Raw genomic sequence first — 23,867 nt, 5'->3', positions numbered from 1 at the left:
AGCTGGGCAAGGGCACCTTAGAGAGCCTAGAGGCTTCCTTCAAAATGACGCAGAGAAATGATGGAACCTGGCAAGCCTTTACAATATTTTGTTGGCTCCTTTTGGACAAATAATTGTGAGGATCGTACGTTCAGCATCATAATTAACCTTAAGCTGAGGTTTGTTTTGGGGGGGGTTGTTTTAAATCAGAATTGGTGGTTTGAAACCCTATAAAACTCACTTCCAAAAAAAGTTAATTGCGGCGTGGTGAGATGAGCCAGGTTGGAATGAGATCATGTTCTTCGTTTAATCCCCGACAGAAATCACTTTTAACTGCCATGGCTACTCTCCTGGGATTCTGCTTTCAGCGAGTGTAGGCAGAAAGTAGCTTGGGATCTAGTGGAAGATTGCGAGGTGATTTGGGGAATCATCAGGAGTAAATTCACATGGGAAAGGATTTGTGTGCAAGCTTCATTTAAGATTACAAGAAGATCTGTGCTGGATCAGGCTAGTGGCCCATCTAGAGCATGGGACGCGGGTGGCACTGTGGTCTAAAACGATGAGCCTCTTGGGCTTGCCAGTCAGAAGGTTGGTGGTTCTGGCCAGGCCTCCGCCTATTCCACAAAAGGTTTACACAGTTCAGTTAGTGCAAGTTATTTTATGTCCTTTAGAGGAGAAATTGCGAATTGCAGAATTTTAAATACCCGTCGTCATCCTTGGCTTCACTCAATTTTGTCTATAAGACTCTTCCATTTTCTTCTAGTTGTGAGGGTGGGGGGTGGAGAGGGACCTCACCAGTGGAGTAGCCTAGGGCCTCTCTTCATCTAAATCCGGCCCTGCCCAAAACTCCATTGACTGGACTTTTTAACCCATCTAGACCAGCACCCTGTTATCACAGTGGCCAACCAGAGGATTGAGAGAAACCTGCCAGCAGGATTTGAGCACAAAAGCATTCTCTCCCCTCCTGTGGCTTCCAGCAACTGGTCTTCAAAACCAAATGTGGGGGCTGAGCATAGAGCAGGCATCCCCAAACTGCGGCCCTCCAGATGTTTTGGCCTACAACTCCCATGATCCCTAGCTAAGAGGACCAGTGGTCAGGGATGATGGGAATTGTAGTCCAAAACATCTGGAGGGCCGAAGTTTGGGGATGCCTGGCATAGCCCTTATGGCTTGAAGCCATTGATAGCTTTATCCTCCATGAATCTGTACAATCCTCTTTTAAAGCCCTCTGAGTTGGTGCCCATCACCGCCTCCTATGGAAATGAGTTCCCTAGTTTTATTATTAGTTACAGGTATTGAAAAGCCAGCAACTGCAGCAGAGGAAAACTTCAGGCTTTTTCCGTAGACAGCACAAGGGCATGTTTTTGACCAAGTAACTAGAGCAGAGTTTCGTTTAAGCCCTGAACCAAGTCTGTGCAAGCAAGGCTTTTAACACGGCATCTGCAGAGAGCAGGCAAAGGGGCTATCTATCAGGAGAACAGACTCTATCTAAACAACCTACAAGTATCAGTTTGAGTGTAGACTAAAGGGGGGCAGTGATGTGTGGATAAAAGCAATACCTGTGTGTACCACAACATCCAGCAGCAGTGATCGTGTTAGAATCTTGGCTACCTTCTTATACTTGCACAAAGGCCTATGGGCTTACTATGGGATGCTGGAGAATTCTGACGAAAACAGAAATGAGAGCAAAATCGTGAATGCTTGCTTATTCTTCCTATGTAGAAGAAGGGAATCAATCCAGCAAATGTGATCAGTATTTGCTGCTGCTGTTGCTTTCAGGCTGCATCCACAAGGCAGTTTATTCTGTTTTCGGGACCTTTCCCTAACTCTTAAGTTCTGCATTATATTTGAGCCTCCTCTGAACTATACAGTGGTACCTCGGTTTACAACCACAATTGGTTCCGGAAGTCGGTACTTAAACTGAAGTGTACTTAATCTGAAGCGAACTTTCCCATTGAAAGTAATGGAAAGTGAATTATTCCGTTCCAGGTGGGTCCGCGGTGTTTATAAACCGAGGTGGTTGTAAACCGAGGCAGTTGTAAACCGAGGTATGACTGTAGTGCAAGTTTGGTGCTCATTTCCATGTTATTTGCTTCCGGGGCGAGAGGAGGGGAACAATTTGCAAATAATGTGAAAATGAGTGCTAAACTTGTGCTATATCTTCCACTATAGTTCCAGAAGTAGCTTTTGCATCATCCCAAAACTCAAATACTTGTATAATGTGGAAATTAACAGTTAGGGGAATATTGTGAAAATGGATTTGACGCTTCAGTTGTGTTTCTGATTATGAGGTCTCTTGGCAGATAATGCTAACACATTATTGGAGCCTCATTGATGAAGGAGTCTGGAGCACTGGTGACAAGTAGGGGGGCTGAGGGGCAGAGCTCCCCTAAAATGTTCAATGAAGGGGCATGGGGCCCCTCAAAATTCTGCAGCGGCCACATATGCAGGCCATGGGGCATCCGCAAGACTCATCAGCATGCCTCACAGTGTGCGCGAGTGATATCAGCTGCGGGACGCAGGCGCACATCACAAGCACATTGTGGAGCATGCTGACATCATGCGCGCACGTCTAGTGTGATAATGCCACACAGCCCCGGGGGCCCTCTCAATTGTGGGGGCAAGGGGGCATGTGTGGTCTGGAGGCCTGGTCTAAGTGCATTTTCCAGCCATGGGTGGTGAAACTTTGGCCCTCCGGATGCTGCTGAACTACATTTCCCAAGAACCACAGCCAGCGTGGCCAATGATCAGGGATGATGGGAGTTGTATTCCTGGAAAGGCAAAGATTCCCAAACCATTTTAAGCCCATTGATTTGCATTAGAGAGAAGGCGGTGGAACAACTCCTTTGCACACAGAAGGTCTCTGGTTCAGATAGGGCTGGGAACAGCCCCTTCCTAAAAACCCTTGAAATTTGCTGGTAGTCCCCCCAACCTGGTATCCTCCAGATACTTTTGGACTGCAGCTGCTGTTATCCCCAACTAGCATGGCCAATGGACAGGGATGGTGGGAATTGTAGTCCAAAACATTGGAAGGACACCAAGTTGGGGGAGGCTAGTATAGACAATATGGAGCAAGACAAACCAATGACCATTAGTCTATCTAGCTCAGTATTGTCCTACTTTGCTCCTAGGCTATTGGGAGGAATTTTAGGACGTTTTCACAAGGATCTATCCCACACTGCATATTCGGGCACTGAAAGCATCATGGTAAACAATGTTTTGGAAGGTTTGGTCCTTCTGAATGAAATGTGTTTTGATACTGTGATATTGAGACTCAAACGATCAAGTCTAATCTCACATATCTATCTATCTATCCATCTATCTATGGAATTATTTTGAAAAGGCATGCCTCCTTTCCATCTAGGAAGGCTGAAGGTTGTAGGGTTAAGAGCAATGAAGCCATTCTCTTGAACTGACCACAGAAAACTCCTGGTTTGTTGGAATGAACACACTTTATTGGAGCCTTGGGTATGCAGCCGTACAAGAACTCTAATTGCGGCTGGTAAGAAGACAAGCAGGAAACGAAAAATCAGAGCAGTATCTCAAATGAGAAGGAAAGGCTGGTGTGTTCAAGGTGCAGACTTAACGCCCAGAGACGTGGACCTGTTCACGAGATGAGATCACTTTTCCATCTTGGACCTCCTCGACAATTGTGCGGACTTGGCGGGTGGTTGAGGGTCCTACAAGGAGACAGAAGGGGAGGAAATGTTATTTGCAGGAAAGCGGTTCAGCCTCCACCATTTGCTGACCTGCCTCTCTGTGTCCTACACATCAGCCAAAGCTCACTGTTAGAAGGAACTGGATTTTAACATCTCCCATGGAACCTCAGAATGCGTTGCTTTGCCAAACCATGGAAACACAGAGCAAGCTTTGCAGAACTGGCATTTAAAGGGCTTCTTGTGCTTTGTTCAACATCTGCAGAACGTTTCTTCAGCCTTTACAGATCTAGGGCCAATATTTAACTCCGACCAGCCACTTTCTATTTGTAACATGGGGCCCACTTCTATTTCATACTGTATGTGTCTCTCTCGTTTTCCTTCTCCCTCTCTCTCTCTCTCTCTCACACACACACACACACACACACACACACACACACACACACTATCCCCTCTCCCTCCTTCCATCTTTCTCCTCTCCAGCTTGCCCCTTCTTTTTTATTAAAAAAAAAACGAAACAAAGAAAAAAATAGTGGCAGTGGCCCCCTTAAGACTTAACTGGCATGGTCTACTTAAGAAGAACTTTCCTAGAAGTCTGTGTAACACAGCATCCAATATCTCCAGGGCTGAACCAGATGCCTCTGGGAAACCCACAACAGCCAGCAACTGATATGCAGAGACACACCACCTTTGACACTGAAGGCGATAAAGCTATGATGTCTAATAACCATTGACAGCCTTCTCCTCCATGACTTGGTCTAGTCCCCTTTTAAAGTTGTTCAGGTTGGTGGCCAACACTACATCTTTCCATGCCTTAACTATGGGCTGTGTGAAGAAGTACTACACGTTTTCTTTTCTATTCTGCATCTCCTACCATTCGTCTTCAAAAGGAAAGGGCCATAGTTCAGTGGCAGAACTTCTGCTTTGCATTCAGAAGGTCCGAAGGCCAATCCCCAGCATCTTCAAGTAGGGCTGGGATAGACCCCAGTCTGAGTCTTTGGATAGCTGCTGCCTGTCAGTGTAGACAATACTGAGCTAGATGGACTAATGGTCTGACTCAACCTAAGGCAGCTTCCTATGTTCCTATAGGACAACCCATAGCTCGATCCAGTTTGAGTTGTTGACTACGACTCATTCGTTGAAGGCTAGTGCCTTAATCCAATTAGCTTCCTGAGTTATCAAGTAATTACATGCATTGAGTAATACAAATGACGTAGACGGCTTTGTTGAAACATGGCACCCTTTTATGAAATACTTCACTGATAATTCTGAAGAATGGCAACTGCCGAAATAACAGGCTGGACTTTGGCAAACTTAACTAGATTGATCCCTAAAGGTAAAGGTAAAGGGACCCCTGACCATTAGGTCCAGTCGTGACCGACTCTGGGGTTTCGGCACTCATCTCACATTATTGGCCGTACAGCTTCCAGGTCATGTGGCCAGCATGACAAAGCTGCTTCTGGCAAACCAGAGCAGCACTCGGAAACGCCGTTTACCTTCCCACCGGAGCAGTACCTATTTATATACTTGCACTTTGATGTGTTTTCAAACTGCTAGGTTTGCAGGGGCAGGGACTAAGCAACGGGAGCTCACCCCGTCGCGGGGATTCGAACCATCGACCTTCTGATCAGCAATCCCTAGGCTCTGTGGTTTAACCCACAGCACCATCGATCCCTACTGGATGGTAAAAAATATAGAAGCAGCTACCATCTTGAATGGCTAGGCCTATTTGTTGACAGCATACTGATGATTGTATCATCTCCTTATCCTGCCTGTCTGCATGCTTCAATATTCTCAGCTTTTATAAAACAAAGAGAACTTCTGAAAAGCAAAAGGAAGAGCAACGGCCCAACAGATGCTTACCGCTAGAAATTGCCGAGGAGTACTGGGAAGAAATGCTGCAAGGGGAGAAAGACAAGACTGGATTAGAGAAACACGAAGAGTTCGTTTTCAGCAGCAATGCAGCAGGTGCAGAAATGGTAATCAAATGCGCTAAAGGGAAAGGCACAACAACACAACCTTGTGTACAGTTAATTTTGTGATCAGATTGCTTTAAAATAAAGGAACCCCAGAGGAAGCCCTGGAACATTTCCATTTGTTACATTTTCTCCTCTGGCCCAATACTGTCGGCTTCTTCACACATTACGGCAAACACAGCTACAAGTTACAGGTAGGTAGCCGTGTTGGTCTGAGTCGAAGCAAAATAAAAAAAATTCCTTCCGTAGCACCTTAAAGACCAACTAAGTTTTTATTTTGGTATGAGCTTTCGTGTGCATGCACACTTCTTCAGATACACTGAAACAGAAGAGCCAGACCCTTAGGTGTACCTGTGTTGATTCATACGGATCAGCTGCTGTGTACACAGACTGTATCCTAGTTGGATGGCATGTGTGAATAACTGCATGCAAGCACAACTCTTTGTATTTACAGGAATGCAGGTTGTACACTCATTGGATGTGATGTGTGAAAGGCCAATGGGGGCGGAGGACTGGATATAGGACTTCTGTGCCAATGTCACCTTTAGAAATGCACCAGGTTTGCAAGCCAACACAAGACGTTGCTCAAGGGTAGCATGGTGTGTTGACACTATTGCACCAACAGCTGGACCTAGTGTGCCAATGGCACATATTGTGCTTAACATACATCAGAAATAATGGGATGGGAGGACAGGCCTAGAACAGCCAACAATCCTAATTACTTGGCAATTGAAAGATATCCTCTGTGATGGACTGGTTTTGATGCAAAGGAATGGTGGGAGGAACCATCTGGGGAACCACCAGGGGAAGAAGGCTCAGAGCCTGGGGAGTGGTGGCGGGACATTGTTGAGTGGTCAGAGGAAAAAGACTGGGAAGAGGAGGGGTTGGAAACTGAAGAAGTAACAGGGCTTAGTGAGCTGGGAGAGTCTGTGGCAGAGAGAAGTCCAGAATCAGAGGCAGAAACTAAAGCAGGAGAATGGGATGAGGAAGGCCAAGAAGCAGAGATGAGTCCAGCTGGTGCAGAGGCATGGGTATCTTCTCTTCCTGCTGTGACAAGCTTCCTTCCCCACTGGTCTCCCAGAACCAGAAGAGGCGTGAAAAGGGCAGAGGAAAGGTTGGCTGCACTTAGGCACAGTCTCCAATTGCTTGGGGAAAACCCTGGAGAGGAGTGGGCTGTGACAAGGTGGGGACTTTCAGTCTCGGCAACTCATCTATGGAGCAAGACCTACCAGGGATGAGCTGCCAGGTTCATTAGGCCCGACACTCCACCAAGTCTGTGCAGATCATGTTCTTGCTAACAAAGAGTTAGCTCCAACTTGCACAGTGTGATTCACTGCCAGCTCACTCCTGACATCCTCCTATCTCAGCCTATTGACTCCTTATCCAACATTAGAAAACAGGCCCCCTCTTTATACATACTGGGCTTCCTCTCCCTCCAGCAGGCGGCGATAGGTGGAGATCTCCTGCTCCAGGCGGGTCTTGGTATCAAGGAGGATCTTGTATTCGTGGTTCTGGCGCTCCATGTCGCACCTCAGCTCAGACAGCTGCTCTTCCACGCTGGTGATCATAACCTGGATCTGGGAGAGCTGGGCTCCGTAGCGGGACTCCGTCTCTGCCAAGCTACCTTCCAGTGCTGCTTTCTGGGGGAAGAGAATTGAGAGAGAGGAAATCAGAGTTAGCTTCTGAGGGAAGCTGCACAGCAACCCTTAATGTTAGAGTCCTCCAGCAGTGGCTGGTAGGGCAGAAGGAAGGGAGCCCAACAGTAGGTGGCGCCAATGAGACAAAGACAGACACAGCCACCCTCTGACTGGTCAGAAGCAAGAAGGCAGGCAGGTGGCAGCTTGTTGAGGGCAGACTAAGGTTGGTGGGGCAGCACCCCATTCACCCTAATAGACCTTCACTGGATTCCTCCCCGAAACTGGAAATCCTGTGCAATCAGATTCCCTAATCAAAGGGAAACACAGGGGCTCTCGGTCAATGCATATTAAGAACATAAGAGCCTTTCTGACTCAGGCCAGTGGCCCATCTAGTCCAGAGTCCTGTTCTTCCAGCGACCAACTAGATGCCTGGGGGAAGCCTACAAGCAAAATTTGAACGCAACAGCACTCTCTCTACTTGAGACTCCCAGCAGCTAGCATTCTGACTGTGTGTCAGGATGTTGTCAGCGACTCCCAGCTGGTTGCCCAGGAAAGCATAAAGACAAGGGAAAGTTTCTTACAGTCCCTTTTTTATTTCAGTCTTTACAGAGAGAGGCTATAGAATCCAGCCTCTTGGATAATGGCATTGTCCCAAATGAATCTCCACCTCCATCCCTGTCTCTCCCACTTCCTCATTCATTACTTCTACAGGTGCTGCTACATGCCCTCTGTCTTTGAGCTCTTTGCTCTCCTACTTTTAAGGCTCGCCGGGTTCTGGGAGATGGAGGGCCTGGAATGCTTTCTAATGACAATGTGTCAGCCAGGCTCTCCCATGATTTCCCAGCTTTTCCCCTCATCTGCCTCTGAACTGCAACCTCCCTCAAACCCCTGTTGTAAATCTATACTGTCTTCCTCTTCCTCCTCCCTGGAAAGGTCAGGATGGGGAGACGGTCTCCACCATTCCTCCTTTGCCCAGTCCCTGACCCTGTGGAGGTAGACTACAGCCATCATGACTTGTAGCCATTGACAGCTACATGAATTTATCTAACCCTCGTTTACGCCCTCCAAGCTGATGGCCATTACAACACCTTCTGGAAGCAAATTCTAATATTTGCTTCCTCGGAGAAGGTAGAAAGTCATTGTTGGAATTCCCAGCAAGTCTGGTCTGGTGGTGGGCTGCAACATTGCGCAACCGTTTCCCTGATTAAAAGGCAGGGAGAAGATTGCCTGGACGCCGTACCGTGCTAAGCTGGGATTGCAACTCTATTTCCAGGCCTTGGAGGGTTCGTCTCAGTTCCGTGATTTCCGACTTGCCGCTGTGCAGCTGCTCCGTGTTCATGGCAACTTCGCGGTTCAGCTCTTCGGTCTACAAGGAAATGGGGAGGCAATGCAATAGTGACCTCACCGATCAAAACACCCAGCATTCTTTTCTTGCTTCTTCCCCCCCCCCAAGAAAGTGCATTCACCCCAAAGGAAGACCCACCTTGCTGAAGAACCACTGCTCAGCATCCTTCCGGTTCTGCTCCGCCAATGTCTCGTACTGCTCACGCATCTCCGCCAGGATCTTGGTCAGGTCCACCCCAGGAGCAGCATCCATTTCCACAGAGATCTCGCCACCCATCTGGCTTCGGAGAACAGTCATTTCCTGTGTTGGAGGAACACGGAGCGAGGTTATTCGTAATTAAGATTCTATCATGTTGTTGATTTTATTGTACACCACTATTGTTGTTTTTTTAAAGTGTTGGCAATTTAGGAATATTCTTATAAATAGATCAGGTGCAACTTCTTTGGGGGAGATTCCACCGATCTGAAAAATATAGCTTGTTTCTAAAAAGGAATTGGTCTTTGTTCAGCACTTAGATTGCAAACCCTAATGAAAGTGCATTTCATAATGTGCCTCTGTTTCATGCGAGGATTTCCTACACGCATCTGAAAGCATGAGGCTGATGTTGTCAAGGGTCAGCTATCCCAGATCAGTACCATATTTTTCTGTGTATAACATGACCCTGTGTATAACAAGACCCCTAATTTGGGGACTCCAAAGAAAGAAATCCCCCCATATGCACCCTCTGTGTACCAGTATAAGACGACCACCAATTTTAAACTTGAAAAAATAGGGGGAAATATAGTCTTAAACACGGAAAAATGCGGGTTTTGCCACATTTGCCAGTAAACTAATTGAAGATGTACTAGAGAATGACTGGTAAGGGAATCAGGAGGTGCCTGCGGTCTCACACAATGAATTATTTTGAGCCGTGGCCTCAAGGATTTAGTTCTTCTACACCTTGCTCTGGATACATTGAGTTTAGGTTGGAGGCCAACCATTGCCGCAATCTGGCTTTGTAGAGACTGGTTTTTATCTCATTACTGTTGCAATCAATTGTAGTCATTGCTACTACTCCGTTTTAAGGGGGGGGGCATGTAGTGTGGTTTTGATTTGGATAACTATTATTATTATTATTATTTCTTTTCAGCCAGAGCTTGCCAGAGCTTAGTTCTGGCACCTCTCAGGTAGGTGCCATTGCCATTCTAAGAGAACAAGGGAGAAGTTCATGGTGAGCTCTGGCACCTCTTTTTCTAGAAAAATAGCACTGATTATAAATATTTTGGTGGTGGTGGTGGTAGTAGTAGTAGTAGTAGTAGTAGTAGTAGTAGTAGTACCGTGTTTCTCATATTATAAGACATGTCTTATATTTATTTTTTCCTCAAAAAAACACACTATGGCTTATTTTCAAGGGATGTCTTATTTTTTTCCTCCTCCTCCTGCTGCGGCCGGCATTGCTGCTGCGCCTATCACTATGTCTTATTTTCGGGGTATGGCTTATATTCATTGAATGCTTAAAAATCCTGCTATGGCTTATTTTATGGGTATGTCTTAAAATATGAGAAACAGGGTAGTATGTGTTTATGAAATCTTGTATATCGTTTTCAAGGGCCAATTCTGCCCTAAAGGCACACTAGAGCAGATCTAGGCTAGATTCTCACAGCTTTATTTGACATGAAGAACTCAACCTGTTCGCTTTTCCAATGGACTTTTAAGGGCCGATTCATTTGAGCATCTTCAACACTTGATGGCTGCAGTGTCTAAGAGTGACTTGCATGTATGAATGGGCCTTTACAGAACAGAACAGTCAGAACCTGTTCAAACGCAATGCTTTCCAATGGAGTCCATTCCTAGACTTAACGTCTGTGATCAAACGTATGTTTATGGATAAATCAGGCCCAGGTTTATGGTTACACGAATTGTTTGGTAAATGTCTAGATCACAGCCCAAGAGGTCTCTTTCCTGCCCATTTTTCCAGTGATATTACAAAGACGTTAATCATTGTGGCACAGTCTGCTGTGCCGGGCCATTCATAAGACGCGTGTAACGTGTGCAGCCACATTGGACCAAGGTAGCGTGTGTTGGGTTCATCAGACATAAACCAGTTGCATGCTGGTGTCCCCCCCCCACACACACACACTTTAAAAATGTGCACCCCTCTGTGACGTTGGCTGTCGGGCATCCTTACCTCTTCATGGTTCTTGTGCAGATAAGCCAATTCCTCCTTTAGATTTTCCAGCTGCATTTCCAGATCAGATCTGGAGAGTGTTAGGTCATCCAAGACTCTCCGCAGACCATTGATGTCAGACTCAACACTCATGCGCAGGGCCTGCTCTGTCTCAAACCTGCATCCACAAAGGATTGAGAGGAAGAGGGAAGGGGAAAGGGGTAAGAGGCCGTCCCAGGCAAGGTTTGTCATGCAGCTCCCAGCCATGGTGCTGGCTGTGAAACCAACCCAACCACTGGGTTGTGTGTGTTGTTGTTTTTTAACAATTAAACCTACTTGGTTCTGAAGTCATCAGCGGCCAACTTCGCATTGTCAATCTCCAGGAGGATGCTGGCATTCTGAACACTGGCAGCAAGAATCTGCAAGGGAAGTAGGGAATGGGTGGTTTAAAATGGTAAAAAAAATCCGCACAAGTTTTATTTTGTTTTTAGGGAACCCTTGACAGGCATTTCATTCAGGACCTAGCCTTCTGCTACATGCAGGCTCTGGGACGTTATATCTAATTTACTTAACAGAAAGCCATTTCAAAGGAGGGAAATCATAGAGGAATCACAGAATTGCAGAGTTGGAAGGGACCCTGAGGACCATCTAGTCCAACCCCCTGCAATGCTGGAATCGGCTGCTGTCGCATTCAGGGATTGAACCTGCAACCTTGGCATTATCAGCACTGTGCTGTAACCAGCTGAGCTCTCCAGGAGGAGTGTGGCACGCACTAAATTATCATCATCATGTTCTTAAAAAATGTGTCATCTTCATCCTTCAGCGTTCCAGATCCTTTTTTATTAGGGCTTGTGCAGGGGAACACCCCAGTAGATAATGCCCCGTATTAATTAGTGGGGACACCATTTAGAGTACAGGGTCTAACCTACAGCTCTCCAGAATCTGTTGGGAGTCCCCCATATTAGCCCTGGCCACTGGCATTGCTGGCTGGGGCTGATTGGAATTAGAGTCCCACAACATCTGGAGGAGAACAGGTTAGTCACCCTCTGGCTTAGACTTGAGTAACAAAAAATGTCACGGGCTGGCCCCAGTTTTAAGGGATCAAAGTGGGCAAAAAAAATTAGCTTCCCGCACTAGGGAAATCCTAGCTAATTTTACTACAGAAAAGGCTTTGGTTTGGCTGGTGCCATCCCTCCACAGCCTCCATAGCCCGACAGTTAATAATTATACCTCCCAACTAGGAGGTTGTGTTGGACTTTGAACTACTTCACATAGATTCTTGGTCCTGTGTAAGGGGAATGTGTACACCTTCAAGAAGGGTGTACACTAGAAGCACCCCAGACCCTGAGATTTCAGGGCCTAAACCTTAGACACAGGGGCATCCCCTGGTGATGTCTCAGAGGTGGGCCCCGGGCATTCTTCCACTGCACTCCCTCCCACCTCTGAGCCCTGGAGATGGAAGTTAATTGGAAGAGGGTAGGTAGGCAGATCCTTCCAGGGAGTCTCTGTAATAATCTGCAGCTGGCTCCTGCCAGGCTGAAGCTTGCAGGCTGTATGCACAGTCTTCTCAATAAAATAAAATAAATAAAAATTAAGGCACAAAAGAAAGTAGTATACCACTAATAGTACCACAACAGTAGTGCAGTAGTGGTGATAATGGTATTTCTGGACGATAACTGGGCTAGTTGCAGCTAAACAGCCAAGAGCTCTGTGGTGGCATTTAACTAAAGAAAGCTATGTACAATGGAGGGGAATACCCAATGGCTATGAAATGTAAGAAACAGGGGTAATTCAATGGCATTTCTATGCAGGGCCAAATCATTGGCAAGTTAAGATCTGTGACCTGTTAACAGCACTAGCAAGCACTATCTTTAAAATCTTAGCTTTACAAATTTAACAACTATAGTGGGAAAGAAACACACAGTTCTGATTAAGTCTAAATTCACAGGGGGGAAACATCAAATGTGCTGATCAGTGTTAGCTCAGCAGGTGCGTGTTGGAACTTCCCTTTAATATTATTTCCTGATTGTGGTTAATATTATTCTGACATCATCAGCTAAGTGTTCTGGGAGATTACTGTGATTTTAAAAATCCTTGCCTTAATGTCTACTTACAAGTTGTATAGACTAAAAGAATTGGATTTGAGGTCTCTGGGTACTAAGCAGATTTTTTTTTAAAAAAAGTTTTTCTCCCCAAACCTTTCAGACTTTCCTTATGGGCTTGTTAACAGCCAGTTTGCTATGGTTTTCCATCATAGAATTATAGAGCTGGGTGGGACCCTGAGCATCATCTAGTCCAACCCCCTGCAACGCAGGAATCTGCAGCTGTCCCATATGGGGATCGAACCCGCAACCTTGGCATTATCAGCACCACGCTCTAACCAACTGAGCTACCAAGGCTAATGAGCCCCCTTAGAGTCACTTCATCATACCTTGCTCCGCAGATCCTCGATGGTCTTGAAATATGGGCTGTAGTCACGGTCTGGACCAGGTGCTTGCTTCTTGTACCACTCCTTGATCTTAAACTCCAGCTCGGTGTTGGCTTCCTCCAGCGCCCGCACCTTGTCCAGGTAGTTAGCCAGGCGGTCGTTCAGGTTCTGCATGGTCTCCTTCTCGCCCCCGGCCAGAAGGCCTTCACCGCCACCAGCAACAAAGCTTCCACCATAGCCTCCACCATAGCCTCCACCAAACCCACAACCAAGGCTGCCGCTGCTGCAGAAGCTGCCCCCATAGCCACCCCCAAGGGCACTGCCTACCCCAGAGACATAGCGTGAGGAAGAGATGGAGACGCCACCAGCTCCGCCATGGATGCTCGGGGCTCTGTATCCTCCACCCAGATGGACAGAGGAAAGCCGAGAGGAACCCCCAGCAAAGGAAGGCCCCTTCATCGAGGAGGAAGAGGTGTATTGCCTGAAGGTGGTGCTCATGGTTGTCAGGAAGTGGAGACACCCGAGCCCGGAGAGTTGCTGCTTTCTAAAGGGCCGAGAGAACTAACGGCTCTCTCATGCTCCATGCTCCTTTTATCTCCAAGGTTGGGGGGGGGCGTTGCTTTGGAAAAGCCCTTCTTCTCTCTGCTTTGCATTCCCCAGAGCTTTCGTCATCACAGACATCAAAAGCCGACATCCACGCTCATCATTTGTCTCCCCAGGTCTATTCATGCGTGTGTCACATTCCAGCAGATACACCTTGCCCTACAAAGGGCGGTTTTGTGTTTCCCCTTCTGTTACCAGGTGGTGTGATTCAGAAAGCAGGAGGACTATTGCTCAAGGGTACGGTGTAAGATTGCCACTTTTTCCTCCCCCCCTCTGAATGCGCAGTGTGCCCAGGTAGAAACAATGAGCCCTTGAGAGCTGGAAATCTCAGGGAGGGGGGGGGGAATCATTACAAAACAAAGGGATATTCATGCAGGATTCCAAGCTCTAAACGCCTTACACGTCTGTTTCTGGCAGGAGACGCAAACCTGAAAGTTCTGGCCAGGGGCTGCTTCAGGGAGCGCAAGAAATGAAGGAAAAAGCCCTACACAGAAGATTGCCGTAGATTCACACTGCATGGGTGCGCAGTGAGAGATTTGTCAGTCGATACCCGTGGGAGCTTTTATTCCAGCACCAGAAGGGAATTCTCACCAATATCACTGTATGGGAAGGCTTGGGACTATTGTTCAAGTTCATGGGAGCTTCAAAATGCCACATGTTCCAAGTTATTCCAGTCATGATCACACCGGGCTCTCGTTTCTGGTGCAGCTGAGTCACAATTAGAAAGTCAGGCAGTTCACAGCCTTGCTCACCTCCTTCTGACGACTGCAGGGTGCCACAGTGACAGCAAGAGTTAAGCCTGCTCTGCCCTTGTGCAAGGAGATGACACAACGCACCTAACTGGAGGAAGTCGCGCCCACTAATCTAGGCCCCTAACTTCCTAATTGCACCGCAATGAATTTGTACCCATGAACATTTTCAGGACAAAGAGTGCATTTCAAGGGCATAAAAAAACAAAGAAAGAAAAGAAAGAAAGAAAAGAAAGAAAGAAAAAACAAAGAAACAAAAAGTATGAAGTTGTTGTTTTTCTCCAGTTTGCAACTTTGGTGCTCTTCCTGAGGCTGTATACACACTACACCTTTGAAGCACATTTGAAGCACATATCCCTCTCCAAAGATTTCTGGGCACTGTAGTTTGTTATGAGCTGGTCAGAACTGTTACTCTATAGGGTGAAGTCCTATGCCCCACTGAAATGGGGAATGCCTAAATGTGCATTACTGAAGGCTTTAACATAGTGAAATTCCACTGGAGTATACTAAGTGGTTTCTGAACTCCTTGATGGGTTGATAATTAACTATTGTTGTTTTCTGCTAGTTAACCCATGAGTGTTTAACCTTAGATCAGGTGACAAAGGTATTTGGTTGCACATCTCCATTTTGAAAGCCCTTTGGTCTTTGTTCCCAGGCTCTGTAGGAGTAAGGATGTACAGTGGTACCTTGGTTCTCAAACGGCTTGGTACTCAGACAACTTGGAGCCATAGCTGCCAAGTTATCCCCTTTTTTAAGGGAAATTCCCTTATGCTGAATAGGCTTCCTCGCGAGAAAAGGGAAAACTTGGCAGCTATGCTTGGAGCCCAAACACTGCAAACCCAGAAGTAAGTGTTCCAGTTTGTGAACTTTTTCCGGAAGCCAAATGTGCTCCGTTTTAAGTGTTAGGCTTCCGTTGTGAGTGCCACACTTTCATTTTGAGGGCTACGCTGAGGCCTGTCTGTTTGTGCCATTTATTTTGCATTTTTGTATTGGCGGCTTTTTTGTTTAGTTTTTGTGACTGAATGGAACCCTGTTCAGCTACTGATTGATTGATTGACTGTGTGACTGCAGTACATTGTTTATTGCTTTCCTTTTATGGATCAATGGTCTCGTTAGCTAGTAAAATTCATATTAAATTGCTGTTTTAGGGGTTGTTTTTAAAAGTCTGGAATGCGAGAAGCCAAGTTGCGAGAAGCCAAGTTACAGGGAACCAGGCAGAGGGCCTTCTCAGTAGTGGCACCCACCCTCCCATCAGATGTCAAAGAGAAAAACAGCTACCAGATTTTTAGAAGACATCTGAAGGCAGCCCTGTTTAGGGAGGCTTTTAATGTTTAATAGATTACTGTATTTTATTTTTCTGTTGGAAGCTGCCCAGAGTGGCTGGGGAAACCCAGCCAGATGGGTAGGGTATAAATAATAAACCATTATTATTATTATTATTATTATTATTATTATTATTATTTCATTTTGCATTACTTTCTATGGAAAAGCGCACCTTGGTTTTGGAACGCTTTGGTTTTGGAACAGACTTCCAGAACAGATTAAGTTTGAGAACCAAGGTACCACTGTAAATGACTCTCCTGAAGGGAGTGAATACAGCTCCAGGCAAAATGGAGGCTGTAAGGAGAGAGACCTTTGCTTATAGGTCTGTTTGGAATTATTTCTAAAATGCTGAGCCTTTGTTGGACAGCACAAGATATTATATGGAATTATTTGGATGTGTCATTTACTGGTTTTTGTTCTGTTTTGAAGAAAGTTCTGCAAGTAAAGCTTTAATTAAACTTATGGGCCTTGACAATGTTTTATTTCTAAAAGGAGTTTGTTTTTATTCACCCAGTCACTTCATACTGCACAATATTAATATTTGGAATAAGTCATTGGCCATTATCGAATCTTGTCACAGCAAATTCCAAAGGCGTTGGCAAAAAGCAGAATACCATCTTCCGGGGCGCCATCTTCCCATTTTTTTCTTGCAAAAACTTGGCAGCCATTTTGGGTGCCGTGATTTCGCACTGCAAAAAACAACAACATTTTTTTCAGGGGGAATCATGGTGCAGAATAGCACAAGATCACAGTGCCCAAAATAGCCACTGTTCTCTCAAGAAAAAAACCAGATTTCCCAGTATTTCTGGGACAGTTGAGGGGTCTGCATCGGGCGCAACCTACACAGCAAATAGCCAAGGAGTGTGATGGGAATTGTAACAACATCTGGAGGACTAAGAGTTTCCCCTACCCCAACCTATTTGGAAGTTCTTTAGATCAGTGTTTCTCAACTGGGGGGGGCATATGGCCCCCGGCAGCCCCCAGGATATTCCAAGGTGGCCACAGGTGAAATTATATAATTTGTATAATTATTTTAAAAAATATAAAAAACATGTTCTATTTATAAACAAAATACAAAATAGCTACCTTTCTACCGGTAGGATGGGGGGGGGGGGCACAGGAAGGAAACAAGGTCAGAAAAAGGTTGAGAAACACTTCTTCTTTTCTTTTCTTTTAATTTTTTTTTAATTTTAAAATTCTTTATTCAGATAATTTTAAAAAGATACAAAAAAGTAATTTAGTAAAAAGCCAAAGAAATATTAAAATAAATACCACATATGTGCTTGTACAAGATCGCAGCAGTGAATCTGCTCTATGCACGCAGGAAGCAAAAAACATCCCTTGTGTTAATAATTAGGATGGCCAGGTGGAAAAGAGGAGCAGTCTCTTGCAACTTTAGTAGAGGCATCGAAGAGGGGTTTCTGAGCAGGGGTGGTTTGTCACGCAAGTCACAGCTGCTGGCAAGCTCCACTTGCTGAAACTCCCTGTTCTGCTCAAGAAGGAAAAGCGAAGGAGCCCTTTCTTGCATCTGCTCACCCAGAAGGAGCTTTGGGGGTTCCATGCTCAGAGAGGCAGAAGGAAGCGGGAACCTGGATGAGCCAAAAAGAAGCTTGAGGCTCATCTTATCACCACCCTCTTCATCCTCAGACTTCAGGGAGTGTCCCCAAACAGAGGGGTCCCATGTAACTCTCATGGTTAACAGCCTATCCTTTGTGAAAATGTGTCACTTGGAGCTAGCGAAACTTTCCCAGCCAGCGAGCCCAGATCCTTACTTCCCCCCAACTTCCCCATGGGTCCTTTTGAAAGGTAGGCATCCTGCCCCTTTGAAATAAATCCATGCAGGCAAAAGTTCTGGGATTTACAGGCACTCTGCTTCTTGCAGGGAGCAGCATCTTCTTCACCTGCCCCGCACCTGACAGCATGGATGACATCAGGTGTAGGGCAGGTGAGCGTGGCTGGAGAGAAACGGCCTGATGGGCCAAATCAAGACCCCCGCCCCGGGCCTACGTCCATCACCACACCTTCTGGCAGTGAATTCTGAAGGCAAATGTCGCTTGGAATGCAGACCTAGAGACTTTACTGCATCCCCTACACACACAAATCTGAAATGACGTCGTCGTCCCCCGTCTCTGAGGGAGGGCTATTTCCCTGGATACCTGCCTGCCTTCCACCCTCCAGTCCGGACAGCATTTGCATCACAGCCAGAGAGCACTGGCAGTTGTTGCCACATCATGCGCAAGGGGGCTGCGTGCCAAATGCACGTTGTCACACTGTGACTGGCGCATTCTGTTTCCTTGCTCCTGCGTTTCCCACACGTTGCCAGCTTTGGCTCTCAACCAGGCTCTAATTATTTCTTTTTTCCTCTCCTTTTCTTTTCACAACCCTTCAGAAAGGTGGAAACAATTCTGTGTACTCAGGGATCAATGAAACTTGCCCTGGCTTGACTCCTGGCACCCTATTCACCTTGACGCCTTTGCTTAAGAAATTACGTGGCTTCTGTTGGGTGAATAGCCTCAGGGCAGCATTGCCAACCATGACTTATACTTTGGGTTTATGGTGTCTCTCTCTCTTTCATTATGATTTTATTATTTTTATTTTTACTAGGTAACTGTGCCAGGATTTTTCCTGGCAAAAGCCATCAGTAGATGAATTTTTTAAAATAATAATAATAATAATTAGCACCTTATAAATTGCATATTTATCCTCTGTTTTGTTTTGTATTTGATCCTAATCTTTGTTTTATGTATTCTTTTCTACTACATGTTATTTTAGCGGGCCCCAGGCTGAAAAGGCTGAATATATACAGTGGTACCCCGGTTTAAGTACACAATTGGTTCTGGAAGTCTGTACTTAACCTGAAGCGTACTTAACCTGAAGCGAACTTTCCCATTGAAAGTAATGGAAAGTGGATTAATCTGTTCCAGACGGGTCCACGGAGTACTCAACCTGAAGCGTACTTAACCAGAAGTGAACTTTCCCATTGAAAGTAATGGAAAGTGGATTAATCCATTCCAGACGGGTCCACAGAGTACTAAAGGTCATTAAATATTACAATATTTTCCGAGATATAACTTAAAATTTCTTCCAATCTTCCTCCACCTCCTCTTCTTCCCGGTTGCGGAGTCTCCCAGTCAGTTCAGCAAGTTCCATAAAGCCCATCACCTTCATTTGCCAGTCGTCTGTTCATAGCTGCCAAGTTTTCCCTTTTCTCGCGAGGAAGCCTATTCAGCATAAGGGAAAATCCCTGTAAAAAAGGGATAACTTGGCAGCTATGCGTCTGTTGTTGGTATGTCTTGACTCTTCCCATTCTTCGCAGGTAGTAGCCTCGCAGCAGTTGTGGCATACAGAAAGAATGTAATGTCCTTTTGGGGGATTTCCTCCCCTACTATTCCCAGTAAAAAGGCTTCTGGTTTCTTAAGTGTATTTCAACACCTTTTTCAACTCATTGTAAATCTTTTCCCAGAAGTCTTTTACTTTGGGGCACAGCAGGCTCCTTCTCTGTATGCATTAAGTTTTCCAGGAGCAAAGGATAATGGGGCTCAAACATACCTTTAGGAATCATGCAGAAGAAGGAGTTCTGATGGGTTCGGCTTGCCACATAAGGATGCTGACCCTATTCCAATATCAATGACTCATTAGAGTGACAGGAGCTCTGCTGTTGCTTCACTCAAGTTGCAAAAGGTCGAGATGGATGGTTTGACCTGTTTCACCTGTGCTCCTGACATGTGCTCTTTCATTAGTCTGTTCTGTCCTGTTCCAACATCAATCTGCATTTTGGAGGAGGTGGAGGAGGAGGAGGAAAAAATCTATTACTACAGTGGTACCTCGGTTTATGAACACAATTGGTCCCGGAAGTCTGTTCATAAACTGAAGCGTTCATAAACTGAAGCGAACTTTCCCATTGAAAGTAATGGAAAGTGGATTAATCCATTCCAGACGGGTCTGTGGAGTACTCAACCTGAAGCGTACTTAACCTGAAGCATGGGTGTAATTGGTTCCAGAAGTCTGTTCATAAACTGAAGCGTTCATAAACGGAAGCGAACTTTCCCATTGAAAGTAATGGAAAGTGGATTAATCCATTCCAGATGGGTCCGCGGCGTTCGTAAACTGAAAATTCGTAAACCGAGGTGTTCATAAACCGAGGTTCCACTGTATTTTTAATTGTCCATCGATTGTGCATGTTTTCATTCTTATGGATTTCGCCCAAAAATACTTCTGCAGATTGCGGGGCATTTTTGAACAGAGGACTATATCACAAAATCTAGAGAAGGGAGAAAGCCAAAGGATAAAGTATATTTGTTTATAAGGCCAGGAAATGTTGATCTTGTCAGTTTAGTTTTTTTAAAAAAAAAGAAATTAAAAGGTTTGGAGAAGTGGCAGGTTTCAAAATAAGCTCAGATAAAACCAAAATGTTGGTCAAAAACATAGATGAGCAGTCAAAAAAAATTAGAAAGGATGTCTGGTTTAAAAATAGGCAAAAAAGTTACTTATTTGGGAATTTGGCTGACAGCAAGAAATCTTAACCTATTTGAAAATAATAACGTTAAATTGTGGAAAGAAGTTAAGAAAGAGTTGGAGATGTGGGGGAGAATGAAACTCTCCCTGTTAGTAGAATTTCAGCCATTAAAATGAATATACACCCCAGGATGTTATTTATATTCCAATCAATCCCAACTGTAAATAATTTAAGCTGCTTCAAAGAATGGAAAAAAGATATCTTTAAATTTATCTGGCGGGGGGAACGCCAAGAATTAAAAATAAAATCATGACACATACAAAAGAAATTGGAGGCTTTGCCCTGCCAGATCTGCAGTTGCATTAAGAGATAGCTTGTTTGTGTTAGTTAAAAGAATGGATTGTATTGGACAATGCAGACATTTTAGATTTAGAAGGTCATGATTTAAAATTCGGCTGGCATGCATGTCTTTGGTATGGGAAGGCTAAAATCTATAAGAGTTTTATGAACCACATTCTTAGGAAGAATCTGTATAGAGTCTGGGAGAAATATAAAAATCTGCTGGATAGAAAGACACCTTTATGGTTATCTCCCATTGAAGCAATTACAATTAAGAGAGTTAATGGGTGGCTTTCAGGGAACTGCTGGATTTTACAAGGGTGGGAACCCAAACTAAAATCAATGGAAAACTTAAGGGGCCAAGTTATGGATTGGTTGCAATATCACCAGATATATGACATGTTTAATTAGATAGAAAGAATGAATTGCTGGACCAAAACTTACAATTTGAAAAAGAACTCTTACAAAATAAGGATAAACTTCAGTCTAAAATGTGTAAATTTTTTATTAGAATGGGAAACAAAAGATGAGCTAGTTAAAGCTTCAATGACACACTGGACAATAGATATAGGTTGGGAAAGATTGAGGGCACAAGGAGAAGGGGACGACAGAGGACGAGATGGTTGGACAGTGTTCTTGAAGATACCAACAGTGGAAGACAAGAGTGCCTGGCGTGCTCTGGTCCATAGGGTCACAAAGAGTCGGACATGACTAAACGACTAAACAACAACAAATAGATCTTAACCTCTGGGAGAAATTTTGGAAAAGAGACCTGAAATTTACTGCATGTTATTCATTGAAAGAGAATTATTTGAAAATGATTCATAGATGGTACCTAACTCCGAGTAGGTTGGCTAGGATTTATAAAACAGAATCAGATTTGTGTTTGAAGTGGAAAGAAGTGGAGGGAACCTTTTTTCACATGTGGTGGACATGTAAAAATGTAGATGTATCTTGGAAAATGATTTATAATGAATTGGGGGAAAATGTTTAAAATGAAAAAGGTAAAGGACCCCTGACAGTTAAGTCCAGTCGTGAATTACTCTGGGGTTGCGGCACTCAACTTTCCCCCCAAAAAACAGAGTCCTTTTTGTTGGGAATAACCCAGACAGAAATTCCTAGGTGTCAAAAATGGTTGTTTATGTATGCAACAACTGCAGCCTGTGTTTTGTTAGCCCAAAAATGGAAAGTGAGTGAGGTCCCAAGTAAAGAGGACTGGCAACTTAAGTTGACAGGATCTGCAGAACTTGCAGATTTAACACATAGAAAAAGAGAGCAAGAAGAACATATATTTAAAGAAGAGTGGAAAACATTTATTGAATATGTGGAAAATAACTGTATATTGCTGAAAACGCTGGCAGATAAATTCCACAGAGTAAATAATTTTTGATGGATGTAAAAGAGGGGAACTGATTTGAATGGTTATAGTAAAACATGCAGGAATGTGTGATATGTAAAATGAACCATGGAAGGAGAAGAAGGGAAGTCATTGGATATTATGAAGTTTGTAAGATGTTTATTTTGAAATGTAAAATTGAAAACTTATTAAAAATTATAAAAAAGAGGATTAGACAAATTCATGGATGATAAGGTTATCCACGGCTAGCAGCCATGATGACTATGTTCTACTCCCAGTGTCAGGATAGCGGACCCTCCAAGTGTCCCAAGTTTCCAGGGACAGTCCCGGATTTACAGAAGCCATCCCAGGTTTTGATTTGATCCTGGAATGCCCCGCTTAAGTCTCTACTTTCATCGGAGTATTGGTGGAGGGTATGTATAGGGAAGGTTTTTTTTAATGTTTAATGTTTTGTTGTGTTTTTATGTATGTTGGAAGCCACCCAGAGTGGCTGGGGCAACCCAGTCAGATAAGCGGGTATATATAAAATCATCATCATCATCATCCTTATATTACTGGTATATGCCCTGATTCCCCGAAAATAAGACATGCCCATAAAATAAGCCATAGCAGGATTTCTAAGCATTTGCACAATATAAGCCATACCCCGAAAATAAGGCATAGTGACAGGCGCAGCCAAGGAAGAGGTGAGGCTGGACGCGTAATAAAAAAATAAGACACCCCCTGAAAATAAGTGTGTCTTCTTGAGGAAAAATAAATATAAGCATAGTGTGTCTTCTTGAGGAAAAATAAATATAAGACCGTGTCTTATATTTATTTAGTGTGTGTCTTCTTGAGGAAAAATAAATATAGTGTGTCTTCTTGAGGAAAAATAAATATAAGACAGTGTCTTATTTTGGGGGGAACACGGTATTATTGTAGAATAGGATGTTCCTATTTTCATCTGAGAGATGTTGAAGGGTGTGGAATGTCAGCATGTCTCTGAATACCAGTTGCTGGGAACAGCGGCGTAGCTAGCCGCTAGGGTTCTGGATGCGGCCCGCTGGTCCTGCAGCCTGGGACGGGGCAAGCCGCCCATGGGGGTGGGGTGAGCCAAGGCAGGGTGCGCTGCGTTGAGGCTCTCTGCCGCCTTTCCCTTAGCTGTAGGGGGGCAGAGGGAGAGGCGGTGGGCAGACGCAATCCCCACACTGCCATTTCAGGCAGCGCGGAACCTGCAGGCTCCCAGGCCACCACATCACTCCCAGGAGAGACGCATGGCTCAGGCATGCTGCAGGCCCCGCGGTAAGTGCCAGGCCCTGCAGTGTGGCTCCCACTGCCAGCTGCGTTTCATTACACTTATTGCCGTAACTTAAAAGTTTTGTGAGCCCAGTTTTTTAAAAAAAAAATTTATTTCAGTGGTGACAGCTGTCCATGGAGGTGCAGGTCAATTCTGTGTCCAGGGCAGCTGTCTATCAGCTCCATCTGGTACGCAGGCTGAGACCCTACCTGCCTGCAGACTGTCTCGCCAGAGTGGTACATGCTCTAGTTATCTCCCGCTTGGACTACTGCAGTGCACTCTACGTGGGGCTACCTTTGAAGGTGACCCGGAAACTACAACTAATCCAGAATGCAGCAGCTAGACCAATGACTGGGAGCGGCCGCCGAGACCACATAACACCGGTCTTGAAAGATCTACATTGGCTCCCAGTACGTTTCCGAGCACAATTCAAAGAGTTGGTGTTGACCTTTAAAGCCCTAAATGGCTTCGGTCCAGTATACCTGAAGGAGCGTCTCCACCCCATCGTTTTGCCCGGACACTGAGGTCCAGCAGCGAGGGCCTTCTGGCGGTTCCCTCGTTGCGAGAAGCCAAGTTGCAGGGAACCAGGCAGAGGGC

General features: G+C 45.0%; 1 protein-coding gene and 1 non-coding gene across 3 annotated transcripts in view; both read right to left on the bottom strand.

Annotated features, from left to right (window-relative positions):
* The window catches only part of LOC118094884 (keratin, type I cytoskeletal 14), a 33,830-nt gene extending 19,849 nt beyond the window's left edge, over positions 1-13,981 (bottom strand). Inside the window, exons 1-8 of one of the 2 annotated variants that reach the window (XM_035135740.2) lie at positions 13,171-13,980; positions 11,076-11,158; positions 10,761-10,917; positions 8,732-8,893; positions 8,489-8,614; positions 7,031-7,251; positions 5,499-5,533; positions 3,392-3,659 (exon numbers count right to left, since the gene is read on the bottom strand). In XM_035135740.2, coding sequence (XP_034991631.1) covers positions 3,562-3,659; positions 5,499-5,533; positions 7,031-7,251; positions 8,489-8,614; positions 8,732-8,893; positions 10,761-10,917; positions 11,076-11,158; positions 13,171-13,665 — 1,377 coding nt within the window. In that variant the 5' untranslated portion in view covers positions 13,666-13,980 and the 3' untranslated portion in view covers positions 3,392-3,561. Of the gene's footprint in view, positions 1-3,391; positions 3,660-5,498; positions 5,534-7,030; positions 7,252-8,488; positions 8,615-8,731; positions 8,894-10,760; positions 10,918-11,075; positions 11,159-13,170 lie in introns of those variants that run through there. The other variant, XM_060281475.1, reaches the window with a different exon arrangement.
* On the bottom strand, positions 13,065-13,138 carry TRNAI-GAU (transfer RNA isoleucine (anticodon GAU)). The gene has a single exon. It is a non-coding gene; the product is annotated as a tRNA-Ile (tRNA).
* Positions 13,982-23,867: the final 9,886 nt, after the last annotated feature.

The sequence above is a fragment of the Zootoca vivipara genome, chromosome 13, assembly GCF_963506605.1.
Source record: "Zootoca vivipara chromosome 13, rZooViv1.1, whole genome shotgun sequence".
In the NCBI taxonomy this organism is placed as follows: Eukaryota; Metazoa; Chordata; class Lepidosauria; order Squamata; family Lacertidae; genus Zootoca; species Zootoca vivipara.
This window is presented reverse-complemented; position numbering and strand designations above follow the sequence as displayed.